Genomic DNA, 21,189 nt, shown 5'->3' on the forward strand with positions numbered 1-21,189 from the left:
TTGCCGAGCCGCCTCGTCCCTTCGCCGCGCTCAGGCGACACACTTGACCAAACCGGTCTGGCGAGCTCAGGCACAATGGGAAGCTCTCTTCCCCATTGCCGTGCAAGCGGCGTTGCTGCTGCTGCGGCAATGGCGGCCATCTTGAGAGGGGCGCGGGCATGCACTCTGTGACACACTGTGAGCTTCTACAGCTTGCTTAATCCAGATGCATTCACCTGCGAACATCTCAGGTTCCACATGAGCCATGTCCATAGTAGCCACGGAATTACGCAGTACACGACATGGTTTCCCATTTAGCGCATATACGGTTCGAGCAGCTTCATGTTCTCGTCATTGCAATGGACTGATAAAAACACTGCCTTTGCCTGGTTGCATTGCGCAGCAATGTGCCCTGGTTTGTCACAGTTGTAGCAAAGAAAGGGTTTCCTCGTTTCCAATTTCTTTTGCTGCTCTGCCTTAATTTCAGGCATCCCTTTCAACCAGGAAGTAAATTACATTTTGAGGTACCCTCAATCATAGGCTCGTCCTTTCGTTTATCGGGCTAAGCTTCGACCTTTTGAGCCTCTATTTGGCACAGCCTTTCTGGCCGTCGCTGACTTCGCGAGTTCAGCATTTCTGGCTACTGTGCAAACTTCTGGTCTATCTTGAACCCAATAGCTCATGTTCTCGGGTAACCGGTTCTAAAGTTGTTCAAGTGCAAAACACTGAGCAACTTTGGCATGATCACCATAGGCTTTTTGTTCCTTGAGCCACTCCTCCTTGTTTAACATAAGCTTATGTGCAAATTCTGTATTGGCAGCGAGAATTTACGGAGTCGCCATCTGTCGGAAGCGCCTCACTGGTGTAGTACGAGGGATAACGCGACACACTCCTCATAGGTTTGGCTGTCGGCAGTCAATAAAAACACCATGCAAGAGCCCTCGTGGACATTTCTATAAGCACTCTTGAAATGACAGAAGTTTTTTACTGTCAAAATAATAATCTTGAACAAACAGTAAGCACAGAATGGTTAACAGACGCTATCAGTTTACCGAATATGTACAGTGAACACCCATTGCGCGCGGTCGCCATGATGGAGTCTCCCGAACTAGTTTCTTGCGTGAAAGGTAGGCAGTCACTGAGAGCAAATTATGTGAAATATGTTGTTATAGCGGGCTGTCTGTCTAATGAAATGGAGCATAACAGAATGTAGCCTCCATGCAGTGATCACACGGGTTCACAGCGACCGACTGCGTGTCTGCATACATGTCCGCACACAAAGTTTCACTTTCGCTGTGAGCGCATTTTCGCACCGTGCCGTGAGCTTTAGGCTGGAGCATATGAGCATTTGACAGTACACTAGCAACCATTGTTGCACGGACGTTATCAGAGCTGTTCAAAAATAATTTCATTGCAACTAGAAACTTCGACGACTATGGCAGCTTGTCATGTGCCATTACGATGATTCTTTTTTTTTTTTCGTTTCTTCTAAAACTTTGGACATTTCAATATCATTATTTCTCAAGTTGCATCGCACTGTATGTTTATCGGTCTTCTAAGCACGCAATTTCCCGTTGTTTATTATTCTTAATCCAGTATATATTCATTGTTTGGTGCTAACACAAACATGAGCATATGCCATGCCTTTTTTAAATGTGCTTCTTACTGTTCCCTTTCTGTTCCAGTGTACTTACCAGTGCCTAACATCAACAAGTTCATAGTTCATAGCTTCATGTGACATTAGCCGGGCAGCGTGCACAGGCGGGTGTCTCGTGCACGCTTTCTGGTACTAGCTGAACATGGCAGCCCTGACGCCGTAGCAGAAATTTTCATTGCAGAAGTGCTTGCTGCACACCCAAGTTGTAGCCGATGGCTGCTTGCCAGTTCTAAATATTGTGATCTAAGCTTCACACAGCTTCTTGTCCCATGGGTACATGTGAAGGCTCACACTGGGCTCCGTTGCGTGCGTCCGGCACTGTGGACCGAGCAGTAGCCTACCATGTTGGACCTTCAGAGGCAGCCATTACCTCTTAGTATAGTGCTTTCAAGTGTTGTCAAGTAGACACCTGAAGCGGGAAAAGCTCCCCCCTTAATCAGAACTGCTGTGCAGGTTGGATTTTAAACTTTCGTTTTTGGCTTGCTTTGGCGCTTTTGAAGCAGCCAACGTGGCCACTGTGTCCACGTGATCCCTCATACCACGTCACCCCGATGGCAGCGCCAACTTTTTGAGTGGTGAGGTCGCCCCAAATAGGGTTAATTCCTAGCCTTTTCCATTTCGCAGAACTTCTGCTGGAATGCTTCTGCTGACAGCCTATAATTCCTTGGCAAACTGGACTTTACCTTATCATAATCCTCAGCTTCCTCACTGCTTAAGCGAGCAATTACATCCATTGCCTCACTCGATAACAGTGTGAGCAGATGCTGTGGTCACGATTCGTGGGAGAACCCTTGCTTCTCGCACGTCCACTCGAAAGTCACCTAGAAGAAACCATTGTCCTCTTCGAGCTGCATTAGATCTGTCATCTTTAATGATACGCGCTCCCCTGTACTGTTTCCTTGACCCATCTGCCCTGCTGCTCGAGCACGTTCACCTTCAAGCTCGAGTTGCTTCAAGTGTCTGTTCCCTTTCCTCATGCTTTTTCTGTTCTTTACGTTCCTGTTCTTCATGTTGTTTGTTTTTTACATTCCTGTTCGCGCTTTTCTGCCTGACTTTTTACACTCTCCCTCTCTCTAATCCTCTTCAGGCATTCCATAAGCTTATCATCCTCAGCCTCTAGAGCAAGAATAGCCTCGATCAACTCTGGTTTGCAGAGTGCATTAGTGACATCCAGGTGCAACTCCTTCACCAGCTCCGTCAACTGCAGTGTATGCAATGACTTCAAGTTCATGGGTGTTTTCGGTGCTGCTCTCTCTCTACCATACACAGCTAAATTGCCTAACTAGGTGACAACAATAGCTTGAATTACCCATTCAGTTCTAGCGCTTCAACAAAACCTAGCAAAACTCAGCATAGAAATTCCCACACTCACCACCTTGCAGCCAAAAATCTTGTTAGACCATAGCAAATGCTGCATTCAGTTGCGACTTGGTAGACGAGGCTAGTAGACCCACACCTCTCCACTGCTTACTAGTTGTTACGGGGACAGGGTTTTGGAGCCTTGAACAGCGTCTGCTTGGAGCTCGAACCAGGTTGGCCATCAAAGATGGTTCGGCAGGGAAGACGAGGTGATGTAGAAACAAATAACAGAAGTTTAATACATCATTATGGGTGAGCAGTGCGCTCACCCATAATGACAAGACAAAAATGCAGAAACGTTCAGGTTCCTTGCACCTGCACGCAAGGGCAAAGGAGATGTGACCACATGTTATGGCTCGCTGGCTTTCTTGTACCTTTCCCCATCTGGGCAGCCTCATTCTCTCTTGCTCCCCGGTAGAGGGCCTTGTCGGGACACGTCGGGCGCTTCGTCAAGTGCGTTGGGTGCTACACAGAGGGTCTTGGGAGGGAAACGACTCCTTGGCTTAGAGGTGTTGAACGTATGACAGAAAGCAGTAAGATTTGCACATTCCATGCATAATCCCATTGCAAACACCTGGCGGACAGGTCTTTTCATGTTGAAGAGCGTGATGATTGGGCATTTGTGTCCTAAGCGTTTATCATCTGTTCAATTCATTGCCGTACAAAGTGAACCGTAACAGTACGTGATCCCTGCATCGGCCTGACATCGGGGTGTGCTCGCGGTGAAAAAAGTATGATATGTACTGCGTCAGCCGAAGCGGCTTGTCTGCAGCGCGCTAGGTACTTCTTTTGCACTGAAAACAAAGTGAAATGCTCGCATGGGCAGTATTGAGCACAAGGGGCTCCGTGGTGCAAGTGACACCACGTGGGTGTCTAACCTAATGTATAGAATATTCTAGAAATCTAATAGTAGGTAGTCGATTCGCGAATTCAGTTAATCGAACATTCACTATTTGATTCAGTGATATTCAAATATTTGCGCACCCCTACTCATATGCACAAGAGATCAAATTTCAATGTAACGCAATTTCCATATATTGAAGCAAATTGCTGATCTTACCAACTTTGTCATATCAAGGTTTAACTCTATCGGAGAAAAAAAATTTACACTGGGAAGGTTAAGGGGTCTTGCAACACCTTTTATGGCTATGCATGTTACAGTTTTTATGAACAATAGACTAATAGCAAAAGCAAAACTTCACAGCAAAACTTCACAAAAAAAAACTTCACAGGAGCTTTTCGTTGTTCAAACTGCAATCAAAGCTGTGTGCAGCTTGCACCTATATCACACTGAGCTTTTACATTGGCTAGCATCAAGATAATGACACAACTTTCCTCATGTTGCCTATCTCAGAGGCTATACAGTCAAACCCACTTATAGCAGTATTCATGTGGCAGGAAAATGCCATTGTTAAAACCAGTAATTCTTATGAACAAAGAAAGCAGAGGGGACAGACATCAAAACATTTTCATCAGACAGAAAAAACTACAGTTGAATTGTCGCTATTGTGGATTAGGCAATAGGTATAATTTTTCTCTCCTCACAGGGTTGATGTGTCAGTTTGTGTTTCGTCGAGCAACTGTTACTGCAGGCAATGACAATAAGGCTGGTCATATTGATGGTGATGGTGGTACTTATGGCATGGGAAATGCTTAATGGCCTCTTTAATCCCAAATTCACAAAATATTTCGGTTACAAGGTAATTATTTTGTGCTGCTGCTAACACGGAAAAAGGATAGTTCATTTGGTATTTCAAATTATATTCAGTGTTTTGAAATTCTCAGCATAAAAATATTTTTACACTAAGACAACAGGCTTTTTGGCTGGAAAACATTGTGATATTTGTTAATCTAAAAAATAAGACAGTTTATATGAAGTTTGTTGTAGCAAGATTTCACTCCATGGCGTTTAATTAACAGCTTCATGAAAGCTTTGCATCACATTGATTCCAACAGATGTGGTGAATCTGCTCCTAAATTTTTTTAATTTTTTTTATTAGATGGCGCTCATTTAGTACCAAACACATGCCACAGCTTTCATAAAAGATGTGAAGTCTGTTTAATCCTTTGCTTTTATTACTTTTTTATTATTATATGTTAGTAGAGGTATTGATGACACTGTCGGTCCTGAGGTGCTTTTGTTGTTGTGCAGGGCGGCCCGCAAGAACTCTGCCACTGCTGTAGGGCGTTCGGAGAGCTTTCGTCAAAGGGTGAGTGCTTACAGTCTGTTCAGTCCATAAAAATAACACCATGAGGGGCTGCCACGTAGCCTAGAATGTTCCTCCTTTCCGCACTCTATCTCAGCCCAGGAAAGTCGATGACAGTGCTGCCCCTTAGCCGAAAAGCACTGCTACCCATTTGTGCTCCTTGGAAATTGCTGAGCTAAAATGACTGGAATGCACCGGAGTGGAGAGCTGCTTCTCAAAAGAGTTGCTGAGAGATGTTGTTGAGCAGCAATGGTCTCCTTGGTCAAAGGGCAGCACTGTGCTTCACTTGGATGGGTTGAGGAAAATCTTTTCAATTTCAGAACCATTTTGTGAATATAGATGCTAATGTTTGACGTGATTCGGAGTATATCATGAGCTGGAGCAACCTAGTTGTTCAACACACACTCAGCCCTTTTGTTTTGTCGTAATCCTTTGGGTTTTTTATTCTTATGGCCTTTTGACATTCGTTTGGACAACGGGTGGTTATTATTGTCCGAACGCCTCTGCAACAAAATTACCTGTGTAACGTAGGATTAATTATGCCCCGGTCTAATTCCTATCTTTCATATGTGTTGTGAGCGCCTCTACAACGAAGGCCGCTACAACGAATTAGCCTGTACAACGAAGAAATTCAGGCGTCCCTGACGGGTCATTTGTTGCATTAGAACAAACGCCATGTAGAGGTGCCGCCATTGCCCCTCACAGATGCACCGAGGTGTGCTCTGTACAAGCAATAAGGCTTGCACTATGATGCAAAAGTAGTCCTTTCACACTGCTCCAGGAATTGCTGTGTGTCGCAAATGATGATGACATAATGTAATCTTTAAGTGACTACCAACGACATTGACATCTGCACCATTCTCACCCTAGCTGGCTTTGAAGGCCTCCTTCAAGGTCAACTAGGGTGAAAATGATGCACATGTCAATGAAGGAAAGAGTTATAAAGAGTCTGTGAATGAGCCAAGAATTATGATGGCAAGGGAAGCGTTAGTGGCTTGCGTCAGTCTCTAGATTTACCTAGGCAAATCCTGCGTTCTGCTGCAAAGCATGATGAAAACCTCAATGCAACTCACCCATTTTGTCGAACCAAGTGTGCACAATCAAATTAGCTACTTATCTCGCTAAGTCTCTCTTGAATTCATGTTAAATAAAAGTTTTATTAAGCTTCCTGAACCTACTCTATTGTGAGCAGTACGATGCACAACCTTTACAGCAAAAGGGACCTGTATGCTGAAGGAATTCAGAGGACCCAAGCCCTTTGTTACAAAGGCGTTTGACTTTCGTAGGCTATGAATCGAATATAGAATCAAGTCACGAAAAAAGAAAACGGAATATATTCTAATATAGAACAGCGAAAATTTTCAACAAAATTTACTTCTTGCAAATTTCAGGTAAGAAAATAAGGTGCTTCACATGCTTAAGGGTCTCCTAGCCATGCACAACAAGAATGTTGCAACCTACCAGCAACTTAGGTATATAGAAATCAATACTATGTACAGTACGTTCGGCATTTATTAAAGGGAACACCGAATTAGTACAGTCAAACCATGGTAATACGTAGTCGGCCGAGAACGACGTTTAGGTATGCACTAAACGATGTACGAATTAACTGCCTGCCAATGCCAGTTTAGAAGCTACTTATGAGTCGGAAAAGAACTACGTCATGATGCTCTCAAACAAGCACACTCAGACAGGCTTTATTTGCGGGCAGGCAGCAAAATATCGGTGCTCTTCACTTGCCGCGACATATTCGAACGCGGTAAGGCCGCGAGCAAGTTTGTCCACGAGGCCCCGCTTCTCTGCGAAAGCTCTAGAGACGCTCAAAGCATGCGCCACGTCAGATATTGAAGGGCCGTTGTCCACTTCCACATCGTCATTGTTGTCATCACTTTCACTTGAAGATGGGCAAGGTGCGATGGCGGCAACAATGTCACTCTCCGAGAACTCCGAAGATGTAACAATGTCGACTTCTCAATAACGTAAAGATGACACGCTGTAGCAAGGACCGTTGAACAAGAAGACTGGCAGAATGAAAAAAAAAAATTCACGCAGGAACTTCTCTGGGAGTTGTCTACGTGTAAGCATTGTGCGACTTGTTCATCTCCATGCATGGATGGTGTCATTATCAATCTTATGAAACTTGATCCGGCTAGTACAAATGAACAACAGCGCTGTGGCGACACGAACTGGTGCGCACGGCGGCGCAAGGTGCATTTATAATGCAAGCGAAGTACTGCAGGTGGCAGCGCCCTGTGCGCTGATGATGTTCCGATCATTATAAGTCGTTATTGCTCATTAGCGCCTTATCCATCCATCGCAAACCATTATAAACCATGATGAAACGTACACCAGCGGCTCGTGCATATATAGCACGGCCGCATGGACTGTATCTTGAAAACTATCTGCGATGTGGACAGAGGGTGCCGACTAGCTCTGCATGCTGCGTTTCCACCACTGCGTGCTGAAGAGAGACACGCAGGCCCACATCTTGAAAGCTATCTGCGAAAGGGGCATGGTGTGGCTTGTGCCGAGATCTTCATGAGTGCCGTGTTCTCTCTGCCTTGTTCATGTTGAAGCGACATAGCGTGAAGGTACAGTTGCTCACTGCTGCGGCTTTATCTTGAAAGTGGTGGTCTTACAGGACGGACAGACGGAGGAACATTTTTCTCGTTGGCTAAGCATAGAAATGCCTATGCATTAAAAAAATTTGCTTCTGCACGGTTACTACTTGAATTAGATTGGATTCTAATTTAGATTTGAAATTAGATTGGATTCTAAACAGCGAATTCGCACCCCTACTGGCAGCTTCTTTGCGTTACCGGAAGTGAATCTTAGAGGCCATGCTTTTGTGCACTGCAATCGGCAACAGTTGAATGAGCAGGAACTGCGCCATGGTGGCCATGTTTAAACATCGCTATCGCTGACTGCTGTCGTCCAGGTGACGCAACTTGAGAATCAAACATCTGCACACACAAGATTTTGCCAATTTTGTGCCTGTGCATGTAGAACAAGAAAGAAAATAGTACGCACTAACCGTTTGGTGGGCACTGACCAACTAAGGCTTAAGTGATCAGCTAATACATGGAGTTCAATGGGGCTAGGTGGGGGAATCTTCCCGACTGCATTTTAACTGCAATTGCACATTATGCCGAGACGTACGTATTAACGAGGTTCGACTGTATGCTAGTGCTGATTATAGCTCGGGTCAAGTGTATGAAAATATCGAAAATATTTTCTTTTATCAATAGAATTTTTCTTGAATAGGCTCAAGTGCTTTTTTTCTCTGAAACTAATGAATTAGAGACATGCTGTTGTACTAGTGGACCTGTGTTTTGCAGCAATCTTTTATTTATTGCATAGAAAGCTTTGCTTTAAAGTTTTCCCCCAGTATACACAAGGGCTTTCCTATCTTTACGGCAGGTAAGTTATTGTAAGACCAATCTGCTAACAGACTAAAAGAACCATGTATCACGAGACTCGGTCACCTCACCAATCATAGCCAGCACCGACGATAAAGAGCAAGCGGCGTCCACGCCACTAGTTGGTTTCCAATAAAGGTGGGTTTACAGTTGTGGGAATGCTGCTACAATTGCTCCACTCTGTTACATTCCATTAAAGCTGCTACATCCATGCTACCAACAAGAGAAACTGCTTTAAAGCTGCTCCAAGATGAGCCTCACAGTACAATCTCGAAGGCCACTACAAAGAGGAGTTGTGGTCTATGCCAAGCGGTGGTTTCCACCACCCTAACAGAGCATTCCCTCGTATATCCTGCCATTCATAAAGCTAACTGAGCTAAAGGATCACTGAGCTAATCCAGTGCACTGCACGCTTGTGCACGTTTGCTGTCTGTCATTAGAAAGCTCTGTGCTTCATATTTGCAGGTCTTGTGTAGTCTGGGGATGAAATTCTGTCAGCCCTAGCAGGGCGTGCACTATTCATTCCGTGTTGTTGGTGTGTCACGCATTCGCACTTCATATCACTGGTGTGGCCTTGGTGGGAGACCTCAAGGGACTGCGTGAACTTCGTGCGTTCGGCACTGCGGCTGCGCCATGGCGCTCGGCAAACGGAAACTTACCCCATTGCATGTTATTAGTTGCATTGCTGTGTCACGTTTATCTGTGTCCACTTGTGATGCAATGGTTTTGTAGCTCTGCCATCTTACTACCTAGATGACTTTAGGCGTAAAATAACATTGCTTAAAGGGAAGCTGAAGAGTTTTTAGAACTGGAAGAGTTACCGTGGTTTCGAAGGCTGCCACAGTATAATTCAACTCCTGAAGTTATTTCCTCGATTGTACTTGTAGCAGCGCTGCAATCGCCGTTTAAATTTTCGCTGAAGCTCCTCCCCCACCTCGCGCGCCAAGCGCAGCGGCAACAGATGGGGCGCGAGGATGTCGTCAATACAGGGGTCACGTGAGCGCTCTGTTCGAATCATGCACCCCACCGATACCTAAGATGACGTCACAATCGTCTTCGCCGTCAGAGCCCGTCAAGAGACGCGCGGCGTCTCCCACAGACGCTGCGGTTTGTTTTTGCTAAATAAAGCGAGTAGGGGTAATTTCTGGCCTGTTAAACAATGATATTCGTATTCAGGGGGTGAAAAATTGTAATAATTCAGTGAAAGTTCACTTTTAAAAAAAAAGTGTTCAGCTGTCCTTTAAGTGGCCATCCTGCATACGACGGGACACTATTGTTTTGTGGTTGTTGTTTTTTATGCGTTTGTGTGGCTTGCTTTGCCACTGGGGATACTCAGTATTTTCTTTTTTGAGCATGTAGGTTTACTCGGTGTGGCTGCGTGATGTTTGTAATTTGTTTGTGTGTGGTTGCATATGAAGATTATCTTTCTCGAGAATTTTCGTAATGTGTTCTGGCACACTGGAACCATTTTTGACGTGCAGAAATATTGTCCGGCTGACAACGATTCCGAATAATCTTTTTTTATGCTACAAAATCTGCTTCAAATCGTCATTTTTGCTCCTAGAAAGCATGCTCCAATATGCTGTTGGCCATTGCCATGACTGGGCTCGTAATGACAAAGTCACACGGAGGAAGGCTTATCTGACCTCTCGAGCTCTTATTGTTTGATGTGCACGCAGGCCGAGGTTGGCGCTCCCTTCATACTTCATTAGGAGGCCTTCCATCAGGCCCGTAATTATCGAAGACAGAGAGAAAGAAGAAAAAAAAGGGGGGGGGGGGCTGCGGTTTAACCGAGTAGTCTCGCCAATTTCAAAGCCTTTATAGTTTCTCGCCGCGTCTTCGCTGTTCTGCTGCACAATCCGTATGAGCAGCCCGCCCCCTGAAGCGACTTCAGAGGCAGCCATGGCGGGGAAGCCGTGCCGACGTGAGCGGAAGCCGTCGTGCGTGCGTGGCACAATAGCGGGATTCCGCCTGCGGCTGGGGCCGCTGTATGCGCTCCAGATTGCGCAAGCACCGGCGGCTGCTGCGGCCGGCAGTAGTCAGGCCAGCGGCGAGCCCGTGACGTGCGCCATTGATCGATTGGGGACGACGTGCCTTGAAGAGAAGAAAAAAAATCTCCCTATCTTTGCTCCTTTCCCTTCATCTGTGGAACAGCAGCGCGTTTCCTTGTCCGCTCGCCGTCGAGTACCGTGCTGACGCAGCTACAAGCAGCTCCCTTTCCCCACATTTAGACGCTGGAAACTATAGGGCGCGGCCCTTTTACGATAACGCTCATATTAAAGGCAAAACAGCTTTCGATGGCCTGCTTGCATGTAACGAAAATATATTGTAGCTTCACTTCGAACGTCGGTGACTCGTATACAAGGTCTCTCGTATTCCATGTATCTGATTTTTGTTAAAAACACCAGGCTCGCCTTGGCTATTACAGGTAAACTAGCTTGGCATTACATTGAGTGCACACGTTTTGGTCTATATTGAACAGAAACGTAGACGTCGGAAACTGTGTCAGCTGTTATAATTGCACAGCTCTTGTATTCGCGTCAACACGGTACGTCGTGCTTTTAAAAGCGGTACTACGGCTTCTCCAACCGCTGCCACGCTGGTGTACTTGCGGCGCTCTTCCGAGGTGAGAGTATGGTGCAGAATGTCCCTCACATTTTAGTGCTGGCTTCAGCGCTGAAGGCAAGCGGGGCTGCGGTCGTCGCTTCCTAAGAGTCTCCGGCATCACATTGTGTCTCCCGGAAACTCCTAGACGGCGCGGTCGCCGCTGGACGACGATGGTGGCAGGACACCGCAGAGCACGTGCAGGCGTAGCAGACGAACTATACTTTGTTTCAAACGCAGCACTCAACGCTGTGGTGCCTACGCGAGAGCTTCGGTTAAGAGAAACTCCGCGCGTTCCGTCTGTGCATCGCTGTGCACAACAGCGTTCGCTCGTGCGAGCAACTCCTCCCGACGGGTTGCACATTTTAAAAATCTGAAAAACCAAATAAAACTAATCTAAAACAACGCATTAGCGGCCGTGTACAGGGTCGTCCTTTTTGAAAGGGAACACACGAGCGCGTGGCCTGTGCTCTGCGGCGGCTGCCTAGAGCGCCGGTCAGTGGCAGCGAGAGGAAGCACGTCCGCTTTTGGCGTCATCTATTGACGGTCAGAATGACTAGGCATGGCCGATTGGAAGCGCCTACTGGACTCCCTTCCCCGTATTACTGATGCGCAAGGAGTGGGGCCTGCAGCGCGAGCGCGATTTGCTAGCTGCAGGCCCCGCTCCTTGCGCATCAGTAATACGGGGAAGGGAGTCCAGTAGGCGCTTCCAATCGGCCATGCCTAGTCATTCTGACCGTCAATAGATGACGCCAAAAGCGGACGTGCTTCCTCTTGCTGCCACTGACTGGCGCTCTACGCAGCCGCCGCAGAGCACAGGCCACGCGCTCGCGTGTTCCCTTTCAAAAAGGACGACCCTGTACCACAGTGTGTTTGTTTATAAGGATTAAAACTTGTTTCATTAAGTACTGAGTCTATATAAAAACAACAGCTGCACACAGTTGCGGTTAAAAAACGTCGAACTATATCCAAGTGCAAACGAAGCTTTGCAAGAAGTTTCTTGCTGCCGCCCGAGCTTTTCTCCCCCGAGGTCCCTCCTCCTCCCTCCCCAAAGACACGGACTTCCCATTGCCATTAGTTACTCATGCAGATGTATTACAGCACTTGCGCTTATCGCTATGAAAGTACCCGGGCCCGACCAAGGGTTTAGATAAATCAGAAGAATGTCATTTACGAATATATTACCAACTATGTCATTTATTAACCCAGTCAAGCTACATGCTATTAAGCCACAATCCTTTTCGGCCGAGTGTAAATTCTGCGGGCAGAAAGATTCGTACCATTTGGTATGGGCCTGCTAGGGTCAGCCAACGTGGGGAGGATTGGGATGCAGCCCTGTTCAGCTCAACCCTCGAGGACCAACAAGCCCCTCGTGGAAGGAGCCAGGGCGGCGTCCTTAGCCAGCGCAATTCCGGAATAAGAATCCGACCACCCTTCTCCTAACTCCCCTCCCCTTTTCCTTTGAATAAAACGTTTTCATCATCATCATCATCAAGCCTCCACAGCGTTGACTGCTATGTAAGGAACGGAGCATAGGAGCACGAAACTCCCGCGCCAGCGTGCGGCGCGCGCTGGTGTGCGCGTCAGAGCATACGTCAGAGGTTCTTGCGACCACGTGCCCAGCTGTGTTTACGTTCCTTCTCCGGCCCATCTCGTTGCTCTATGAAATTGAAACTTGGTCTGGTCGCTACAAACAAACGCGCTTTGAAGTAAATGAACGTTCGTGCCGTAATTACTGGGTCACCAGCTACATATTAAAGCAGAAAAACCAGATCGATATTTTTGTGTCAGTACTCCTTAACGCCTGATTCACCTCCGCTGCGGGTCGGCCCGGTATTGCATTATCTTCGGGATCGGCTTAAGTATGGGGAGGAATTCTCGATAGACGCACGCTATCTTTCCAAAACCTAGCCATATACAGCTTCGCTGTGAAAAAGGTTTGCTATATGCTTCGCACACGCTAAATGTGCAGTGCACTGCTGCACTGGGTTTAATTTAACGGAGACTGGCTTGCAAAAGTTATAAAAAAAAAGCTTTGCCTGCAAGTATTAACAAAACTACAGTACTTGCCTCGCAAAGAACGGTGTGTTTCGAAGGGGCGAAGTCTTTGCTTCCGATGTTGTGCAGCCATTGTTTTCGCCGCGTGACGTGCCGTTTTCCTCGGAGGTTTTGTAAAAAACGCTAGGCCTTTTTCCGGCATGCGCTGCATTGAAAAGTGCAGCGGCCAGGTGTTCTTCCGGCAAACGAAGCTTACTTCGCTTGCAGAACGCACGTGCGCCGTGGCAGCGCCATCAACACGTCGCAGGCGAATGGCGGCCGCAAAAAAGTGAAAAAAAAAGCTAAAAAGTTTTATGACGTCTCCTTGACGTGAGAGTCAGCTGATAGGGCGATTTCGCGTGCCGCTGCCAATCAACGTGCGGGAAGCGTAGGCGCGGCGACAGCGAAGAGGACTGCGCGCGTTGGGGTTGTGGCGGAGTGTCGCTACTTTCCAGAATAAAGGGGTTTTACCCCGCCGGACTTCCGACCAGTCATGTTCCATGCAGGGTATTTTCCTTTTTCCGGGGAATTTTCGGCCACAATTTTGTACGAAAGGTAAAAAGGGAATCTTTGCGATATTGCAGGGAATTTCTTGATTGATGAAGTAAATATTAGAATTGTACCTTTGAGTAAGCCATCACCTTTACAAACGACGCGCGTCTTGGCACATCCGGCTCACAAAGGCGACAATGAATCGGACACCGGGAACGCTCCCCTCCGCGTACGTCAGTGGCCTGCGCCACGTGCCAACAAAGAGAGACCGTAGGCCGCCCCATGCTGCTGCTGGCCCACGTTTTAGTCGCCTCTGAAGAAGGCACCGAACTGGTCCCGAAACGTTGGGTTTCGAATAAATTATTGGTTGGAGTTAATAATTTTTCAACTCTTGTTCCCAACCAGACGGACTTCCGTCGAAGATACTTTCATTCAAATCCTTTTCAATGCAGGGGGCAAAATCGCAATCGGTCGCCTTCAAGTTCTAATAGTCTTTCTTTTTAAAAGCAGGTATGATGTTTCGGTATAAAACGCGAACTGCAATTTGTTGCGTCAATTTTCGATAAGGTGACCTACGCAGAGTCGCTAAAAAGCTGCAAGCCAACTGTATCAGTTGATGCTTTAAAGCTCCACCTACGCGGAATATGTCAGGAACGGACATTAGAAAGTGCCATAGTAGAAATTTAGTTCTCGCACTGAATATATATATATATATATATATATATATATATATATATATATATATATATATATATATATATAGTGGGAATTTATCAGCCATTCTTTGTCATCTGTGCATGATCATCATAATGTGGGGTTCATATGGAGTTGTTCTTCATCATCGCTTGTGAGGCTCGCTCTGGAGGGTGATCCGCGCTGTGGGCGTGGTCGGTTCGCCGCGTCTTTGACGCGGTATAAACGTCATGACAACTGCTGCGTCACAAATGGTGGAGTGTGCCCTTCGGTCCTCCGTCCTCTGACTCCCCGCTCAACCTCCTGGAGCTTCGATCGGGTCGCCGATGTTGCCAGCTACCCGCCAGCATGTCGCAGGACGAGCCAACAGGCACTTCTACTTCCACCATCTCGGCCTCGGGTATACCCCAGCCTCTTCGTATTGGGTTGTCAGTGGGCACCAGCGTGATCCCCATCTGTTTGCTGGACTTCGCGGTGAAGACGTCGAGGATTGGTTGGACGACTACGACCGAGTGAGTTCGGCTAAACGTTTGGACGATGCGCCCAAACTACGTCACGTCGCCTTTTATTTGACAGACTTGGTTTTTCAACCATGAGATTGATTGCACGAACTGGGGCGCTTTCAAACAGCAGCTCCGCCAAATCTTCGGCACACCGGCAGTTCTTTCTGCCCTCGCAAAAAAGACGCTCGACACCCGCAAGCAAGAACTCGGGGAGTCTTATACGTTGTACATCGAGGATGTGCTTGCTCTTTGTCGGCGCGTGAACACGGCCATGACCGAATCTGACAGGGTTCGCCACATCCTAAAAGGCATCGGAGCTATTGCTTTCAATGCTTTAGCCATCAAGAACCCCGCTACCGTCGCTGATATCGTCGCTACTTGCCAGCGCCTTGACGAACTCGAATCAGTACAGTTGCAGCCAGACACCACTGCAAACACTGCCGCCGACGGCCCTACGTCATGAGCAATGCTACGCGCTATAATTCGAGAAGAGCTACAGTATCTTGGCTTAGCCGCAGGGCCTATGCCTTCTCATGCCTCGGCTACCAATCTGCGAGATGTTATCAAGGAGGCATTGGCGTCCATGGCTGGTGCAGAGTACACGGACCCTCTTACCCCTACGGCCCCACCAACGTACGCACGAGTAGCCGCAGTTAATCCAGTCATCGTTCCACCGATGCCTCCAAAACCAACACCGGCTCACATGGCTTCCATGACTATCAACACACCTACCCAAACCAGCTATCCGCAGTGGCGTCCTCCTCGTCTCATCTGCTACTACTGCGGCTACCGTGGCCACATAGCACGCTTTTACCGCGAGCGCAAGCAAGACGAGCGTTGCGGATATGACGTATACGAACGGGATGACTTTTCGCCTGGAGCTACTTTCCAACGTCTAGGGAGCTTCCACGACCAACGCCGTCCTTGTGGTCCACCGCGTGGCCGCTCTCCATCGCCTACTGTAGCATCCGAGACGGCTCAGACGTACCGTCCTGCGAGACGCCGCTCGCCGTCACCCCTTCGCCGCTCTACGTCCCCACTCTGACCTGCTTATCAATTCGCCGAGCGTCGTCCGGAAAACTGAATTATGCAGCTTTTGGAGGAAAAGCTGCATCGAACGACAGGACAGAAATTCCTCCATCGCGTCCGTGCAATATGATATTGGTTGTAGTAGAAGGTGTACAAGTGGAAGCTTTGATAGATACTGGCGTTAGTGTTTCAGTTATTCACCGTGAATTGTGTTCGCGACTTCGTAAAGTTACGACCCCCTATGATGGACCTACGCTACTCGCTGCTCAAGGTGCCGCCATTCGACCTATCGCCATGTGCACTGCTCGTGTTTCCATCGATGGACTTCTGCATTACGTACAATTTGCAGTGCTAAGTTCGTGTGCCCAGCAGCTCATATTGGGATGGGATTTTCTTACTACGGCCTCCGCCTCCTTCTGCTGCGGGCAACTCGTTCTCCACGTGACCGACACGACCTATTCACTTCATGCAGATGATGCACCACTTTACTTGTTTGCTGCAGAAGATAGCGCGCTACCTCCTCGCCATCAAATCATCGTTACCATCACGTCTGACGTCATTGACTGCGGCGATGTGCTCGTATTACCATCTGCACGCTGTCTCGCAAGAGGGATAGCCTTTTCATCGGGGCTGGTGTGGTTTGATCATGGCTCTGCACTTCTCTACGCTACAAACCCGACATCCGAAAAGATTCTCATCCCTGAAGGCACTACATTGGCTTGCGCCGCTGAATCAGTCTATATATGTTGTTTCCGTTAGACCAGCTTCCTCTGAAGTTCCTTGTACCGGACGGGCCGCATCTCCTTCAGCTCTTGCAGCTGCCATCAGTTCCGACCTGACACCTTCGCAGTCAATTGCTTGCTTTGCTCCAAAAACATGAAGCTTCGTTTGACGCGCATTCAGCTTCGTTGGGAAAGACTTCGAATACGACGCATCGGATAGAGACAGATGGTACAGTGCTCACGGAATGAAATGGGACACGGAGCATTTAGTAGAATCCTACATATGTGCAAAGTACGCGAGAGCACCATGTCATGTCGCTAGGAATTTGGTCACCAAAGGTGACGATGACTCCGATGTAAGTGTACGCGTTCGAATTACGTCGATGTGACACGAACTGTAGCCGGTTCAAACGAAAGTATGCGGATTACTTAGCCCTAAATTGACGCGTTTCATTCCGTGAGCACTGTACATCCATCGTGCGCCGTAGACCATATCGCGTATCGCTAGCCGAGAGGAAAGTCATTGACGATAACGTCACCGACATGCTTCAACGGAACATAATACGCCCCTCTGCTAGCCCTTGGTCTTCCCCCGTTGTTTTGGTTCGAAAAAAAAAAAAAGACGGCTCTGTTCGATTTTGTGTCGACTACCGAGCACTTAACAAGATCACACGCAAGGATTTATACCCTATGCCGCGAATAGACGATGCCTTGGATTCCCTGCAGGGTGCCGAGTACTTCTCCAGCATCGATCTGCGTTCCGGCTACTGGCAGATACCTATGCATGAGGACGATAAAGAGAAAACAGCGTTTTCAACACCAGATGGGCTCTACGAGTTTAATGTCATGCCATTCGGTCTCTGCAATGCGCCCGCAACGTTCGAGCGCATGATTGACACCGTTGTTCGCGGCCTGAAGTGGAAGACTTGCTTGGGCTACCTGGACGATATTGTTGTTTTCTCGTCAACCTTCTCTCAGCACCTGCAACGTCTGGATGAAGTTCTCACGCGCATTGCCAACGCTGGACTTCAGCTAAACACCAAGAAATGCAATTTTGCGAGCAAGACGATCAAGGTACTAGGTCACATTGTGAGCAAAGATGGCATTCGTCCTGATCCTGACAAGGTTTTGGCAGTTCAGCACTTCCCTCGTCCCGAAAACACCAATGATTTGCGTAGTCTCCTAGGCCTCGCTTCCTATTTTGGCTGATTCATACGAGGCTTCGCCTCGATAGCGTCACGTCTGCACAAAAACTGGGTTCTAATGTTCCATTTGTGTGGTCTCCCGAATGTGAATCTGCGTTTGCCCATCTGAAGCGCGCTCTCACATCTGAACCATTACTATGCCATTTTGATGAAGCTGCTCCTACCCTCCTGCATACTGTGCTAGTGGTCACGGCATTGGTGGCATTCTCCTACAGCGAGACGACACTACCGGACCCTCCCACACCGACGTCGAGGATCGCGTGACGCATCGGCACAGGCCCCGCCTTCATTTTTTTTTTCGCCTCGCTTTTTTTTCCGGCGCTACGCACTTTCGCTGACAGCGTCGCGCGCAAGCTGTTGTCTCGTTCGCGCAGCGCACGATTTTGCGCGCTGTGCACAAGGGCACATGACTAGCGGTATAATTCAGTGCTACACGAATACTGAGGCAGAACAAGCGGATGGCAGAGCATGATCACGCGCTGCAACACGGTAGAAAATGGCACAGTTTCGGTACCTGCGCTCGTTACTACACGAGCGTGGAAACAAGCAGACGAAGCGGAAGTACATCTCGCTTGCTTCGGTGCGAAGTAAAACAAAGAACATGCAGACATTCCGTTTGTGTGTTTTATGTCTCTAAACTTCAATTCGTCAATTCAACCAACAGATCACACTAATATCAGATGGTGCCTTGAATAATTCTCGAAGTCACGCGTCACCACGAGCGACGACACACACCGGACCCGAGTGCGTAGGCGCAGGGACGCGAGTACGACACCGTCCGGCTTGGAGCGCAGCGGCCGCGAGGAGAAGGGAAAATGGCGTTAGGTTTGAAATTTCAGACCTTTCTGCGGCGCGTAGCGATGTAATACTTTGCAGACACGATCGTTGGCGCGCATTGTATGCTGTGCGCTTGTCAGCTCAAGATGGCCAGACCTGGTGAGAGGGGCCCTTTAAAGACGCATATGGCCGATGACCCATTGCAGTTTGGGGTCCCAGAACTCGTCTCGTTCGTCAGCCTTGTGTCGTCAAACAGACGAAAACACGACACATAATCGCTTTTCACTTAGCTTCATGTGACCCTGGTTTCGTCGCGAGTGCTTTGGCGACAAAAGGACGATGAAGCGAGGATGGCATTCAGTAGCTGCACGCTGGCCGGTGGAGCACCTGTTGTCCAGAAGGAACGCTAGGTACAACGGGCTCCTCCCTTCTCTGAGCTTGGGAACGGCGGGTGAGGCGCAGACCTGTCTCAGGAGCCGGTGAGAATTCTTTTAACTCCCAGAGCGCCAACAAAACATTTCTTATCGAATTACGCGCTCAAATAATGCCAGGAGAGCATATACTGTATTTTTGTCGACTGCATTTTCGTATGAAAAGTAATGAAATTGGACAGTAAAGAGGTGCCGTTGCCGAATGGGATAGCGCATGGCCGTCAGAAGGCATTCGCGCCGCGAGTCAAGCGCAGGCTTGACGCATGCATGTTGCTTGCTTCCGTGTTCGTCGTGGTTCGTAAGCCGTAGCCGCGGATAAGCTTTGTCTAGCACGTTGACAACACCGCAGCCTTATGAAGCCATCATACACATCGTGCTTTTGGGTTTCTGTCACAAGTGCGTCGAAAGGGGTATACCAAGCGGTCCTAATCGTGGCCAACTGATTGCGAAACGTGTAGACAACGGCATGTCACGGAAATGGCTGGGGTGCAACTGCTGTGGGCATATTTTTGTCATCATGCACTTTTTATCTCTTTCGTGGTGATAGGTAAAAGGCACAGCTTGGCTACACACGCCCACTGGATATGGAACCCGCGAGTACTCGCAGATGAGACTGAATTTCGCGCATCAGATATAAGCAGGTCGATTTTAACGGGTCTGGCTAAACGAGCGTCTGGTCGCGCTGAATCAACGCGCACGCGTGGCGCGCTGTCCGTTTGGGCCGGCGGTGCCCATCTAGCATAAGCGGCTGTTCTGCTCGCGCGCTGTTGACCCGGTTTGTATTGGCTTAAACTCTGGCCGTGCCAGAAGTGACTTCACGCGCACAGGTTGGGCTCACTCAACGTGACTAGTGCACGGCCCTGCTTGCGTCGGGCGAGCGAACTTCATGTGGGGAGGAGCGCGCGGGATGAGAGTACAACTGCAGTAGACCATCGCACAAACAAAAAAAATCTCAAGTTTTTCAGGACGCGGATTATCTGCGAGCCTCTGCCCACAGTTGAAATGCTTGTGAGAGGTGGTGCTTTCCGCTGGGACAGGAAGAGCGGTGCGAAGGGAGGGGTTGGGGGAGGTCTTCCCTACGGCGGTGGCGCGGCGGGCGGTATAGATCGCTCGCGGTTTCCCCGGGCGACAACTCCCCGGCCAGTCAGGGAAGGTGCTCCTCAGTGATTGCGTGTGCCTGCCGCTCTTCGGGACCGCGACCACGATGCCGGTTGGGGAGCCGGAGACTCTGCGCCGGGTCGCCATGCGCCGGACGCTTAGCCTGGTGAGCACCGATATCACGCCGCCGACGCAGTGTGCCTGTACAACATTTTCGGAGCCGCTTCACTCGTGGCAAGGTCTCTCGCCGCCGTCCTGTTGCAGGGCTCCAGCCCGCGCCCCGAAGCACGTCCCACGGGAGTGGGCAGCTGCGCTGCTCTGTTACGTCCGTAACACGTGTGCTGATCAGTTCAAATCAGCATTCTACAGAACTGTCTCACTCAGCCGATGAGGGTCCACGGGGGCTCGCGTTCCGACTGCATGGGTCCGTCCGCGAACGCAGTGGCTTCAAACTTTTGACAGAGACTGCACGTGCGCTTCACGTCACCACAATCGCGCAGCGTCGGGGAGGAATGAGTCGCGACAGCTGATCAGAAAACGAACAAGAACCACTGTTTTGACACGATAAAGAGTTCGTATATACAGGCCTTGGCTGTCGTACGTGGTTGTTCAACGCACCCGGCACCGTGCGAACGGCTCGTTAAACTCGGCTCTTGATAAACTGGCGCAGGTCATTCGTGCAGTTCACAACAGGCTTGATGGTTTTATACCTGTGTCACACGGGCACATTTGGAAGGCCTTCCAGTCGACGGCCTTCGAAACGCCACAACTCCATCGACTCAAAGGAGTTGTCGCGCTGCTACACGGCACTTTTGAAAGGCCGTTGAGCGGTTCAGGCGTTTCTCGCAAAATTGTGTGGCGCTGCGGATCTTTATTTTCGTTTTCATGTCACGAAAAGTTAAACAACATTAAAACCTCTTAAAAGCCCTATAATTTCTTTTGTTTGTTTATACACAAACATTTGTTTATACATCGCC

The 21,189-nt window shown here is 48.6% G+C and overlaps 1 protein-coding gene across 6 annotated transcripts in view; it reads left to right on the forward strand.

The window, feature by feature from the left end:
* The window catches only part of LOC135913605 (rho guanine nucleotide exchange factor 11-like), a 253,038-nt gene that overhangs the window by 140,519 nt on the left and 91,330 nt on the right, over window positions 1-21,189 (forward strand). For all 6 annotated transcript variants that reach the window (XM_065446119.2, XM_065446121.2, XM_070537837.1 and 3 more), the window contains one exon: window positions 5,148-5,205. In XM_065446119.2, coding sequence (XP_065302191.2) covers window positions 5,148-5,205 — 58 coding nt within the window. The remainder of the gene's footprint in view (window positions 1-5,147; window positions 5,206-21,189) is intronic.

This window comes from Dermacentor albipictus, chromosome 4 (assembly GCF_038994185.2).
Source record: "Dermacentor albipictus isolate Rhodes 1998 colony chromosome 4, USDA_Dalb.pri_finalv2, whole genome shotgun sequence".
Taxonomy (NCBI): Eukaryota; Metazoa; Arthropoda; class Arachnida; order Ixodida; family Ixodidae; genus Dermacentor; species Dermacentor albipictus.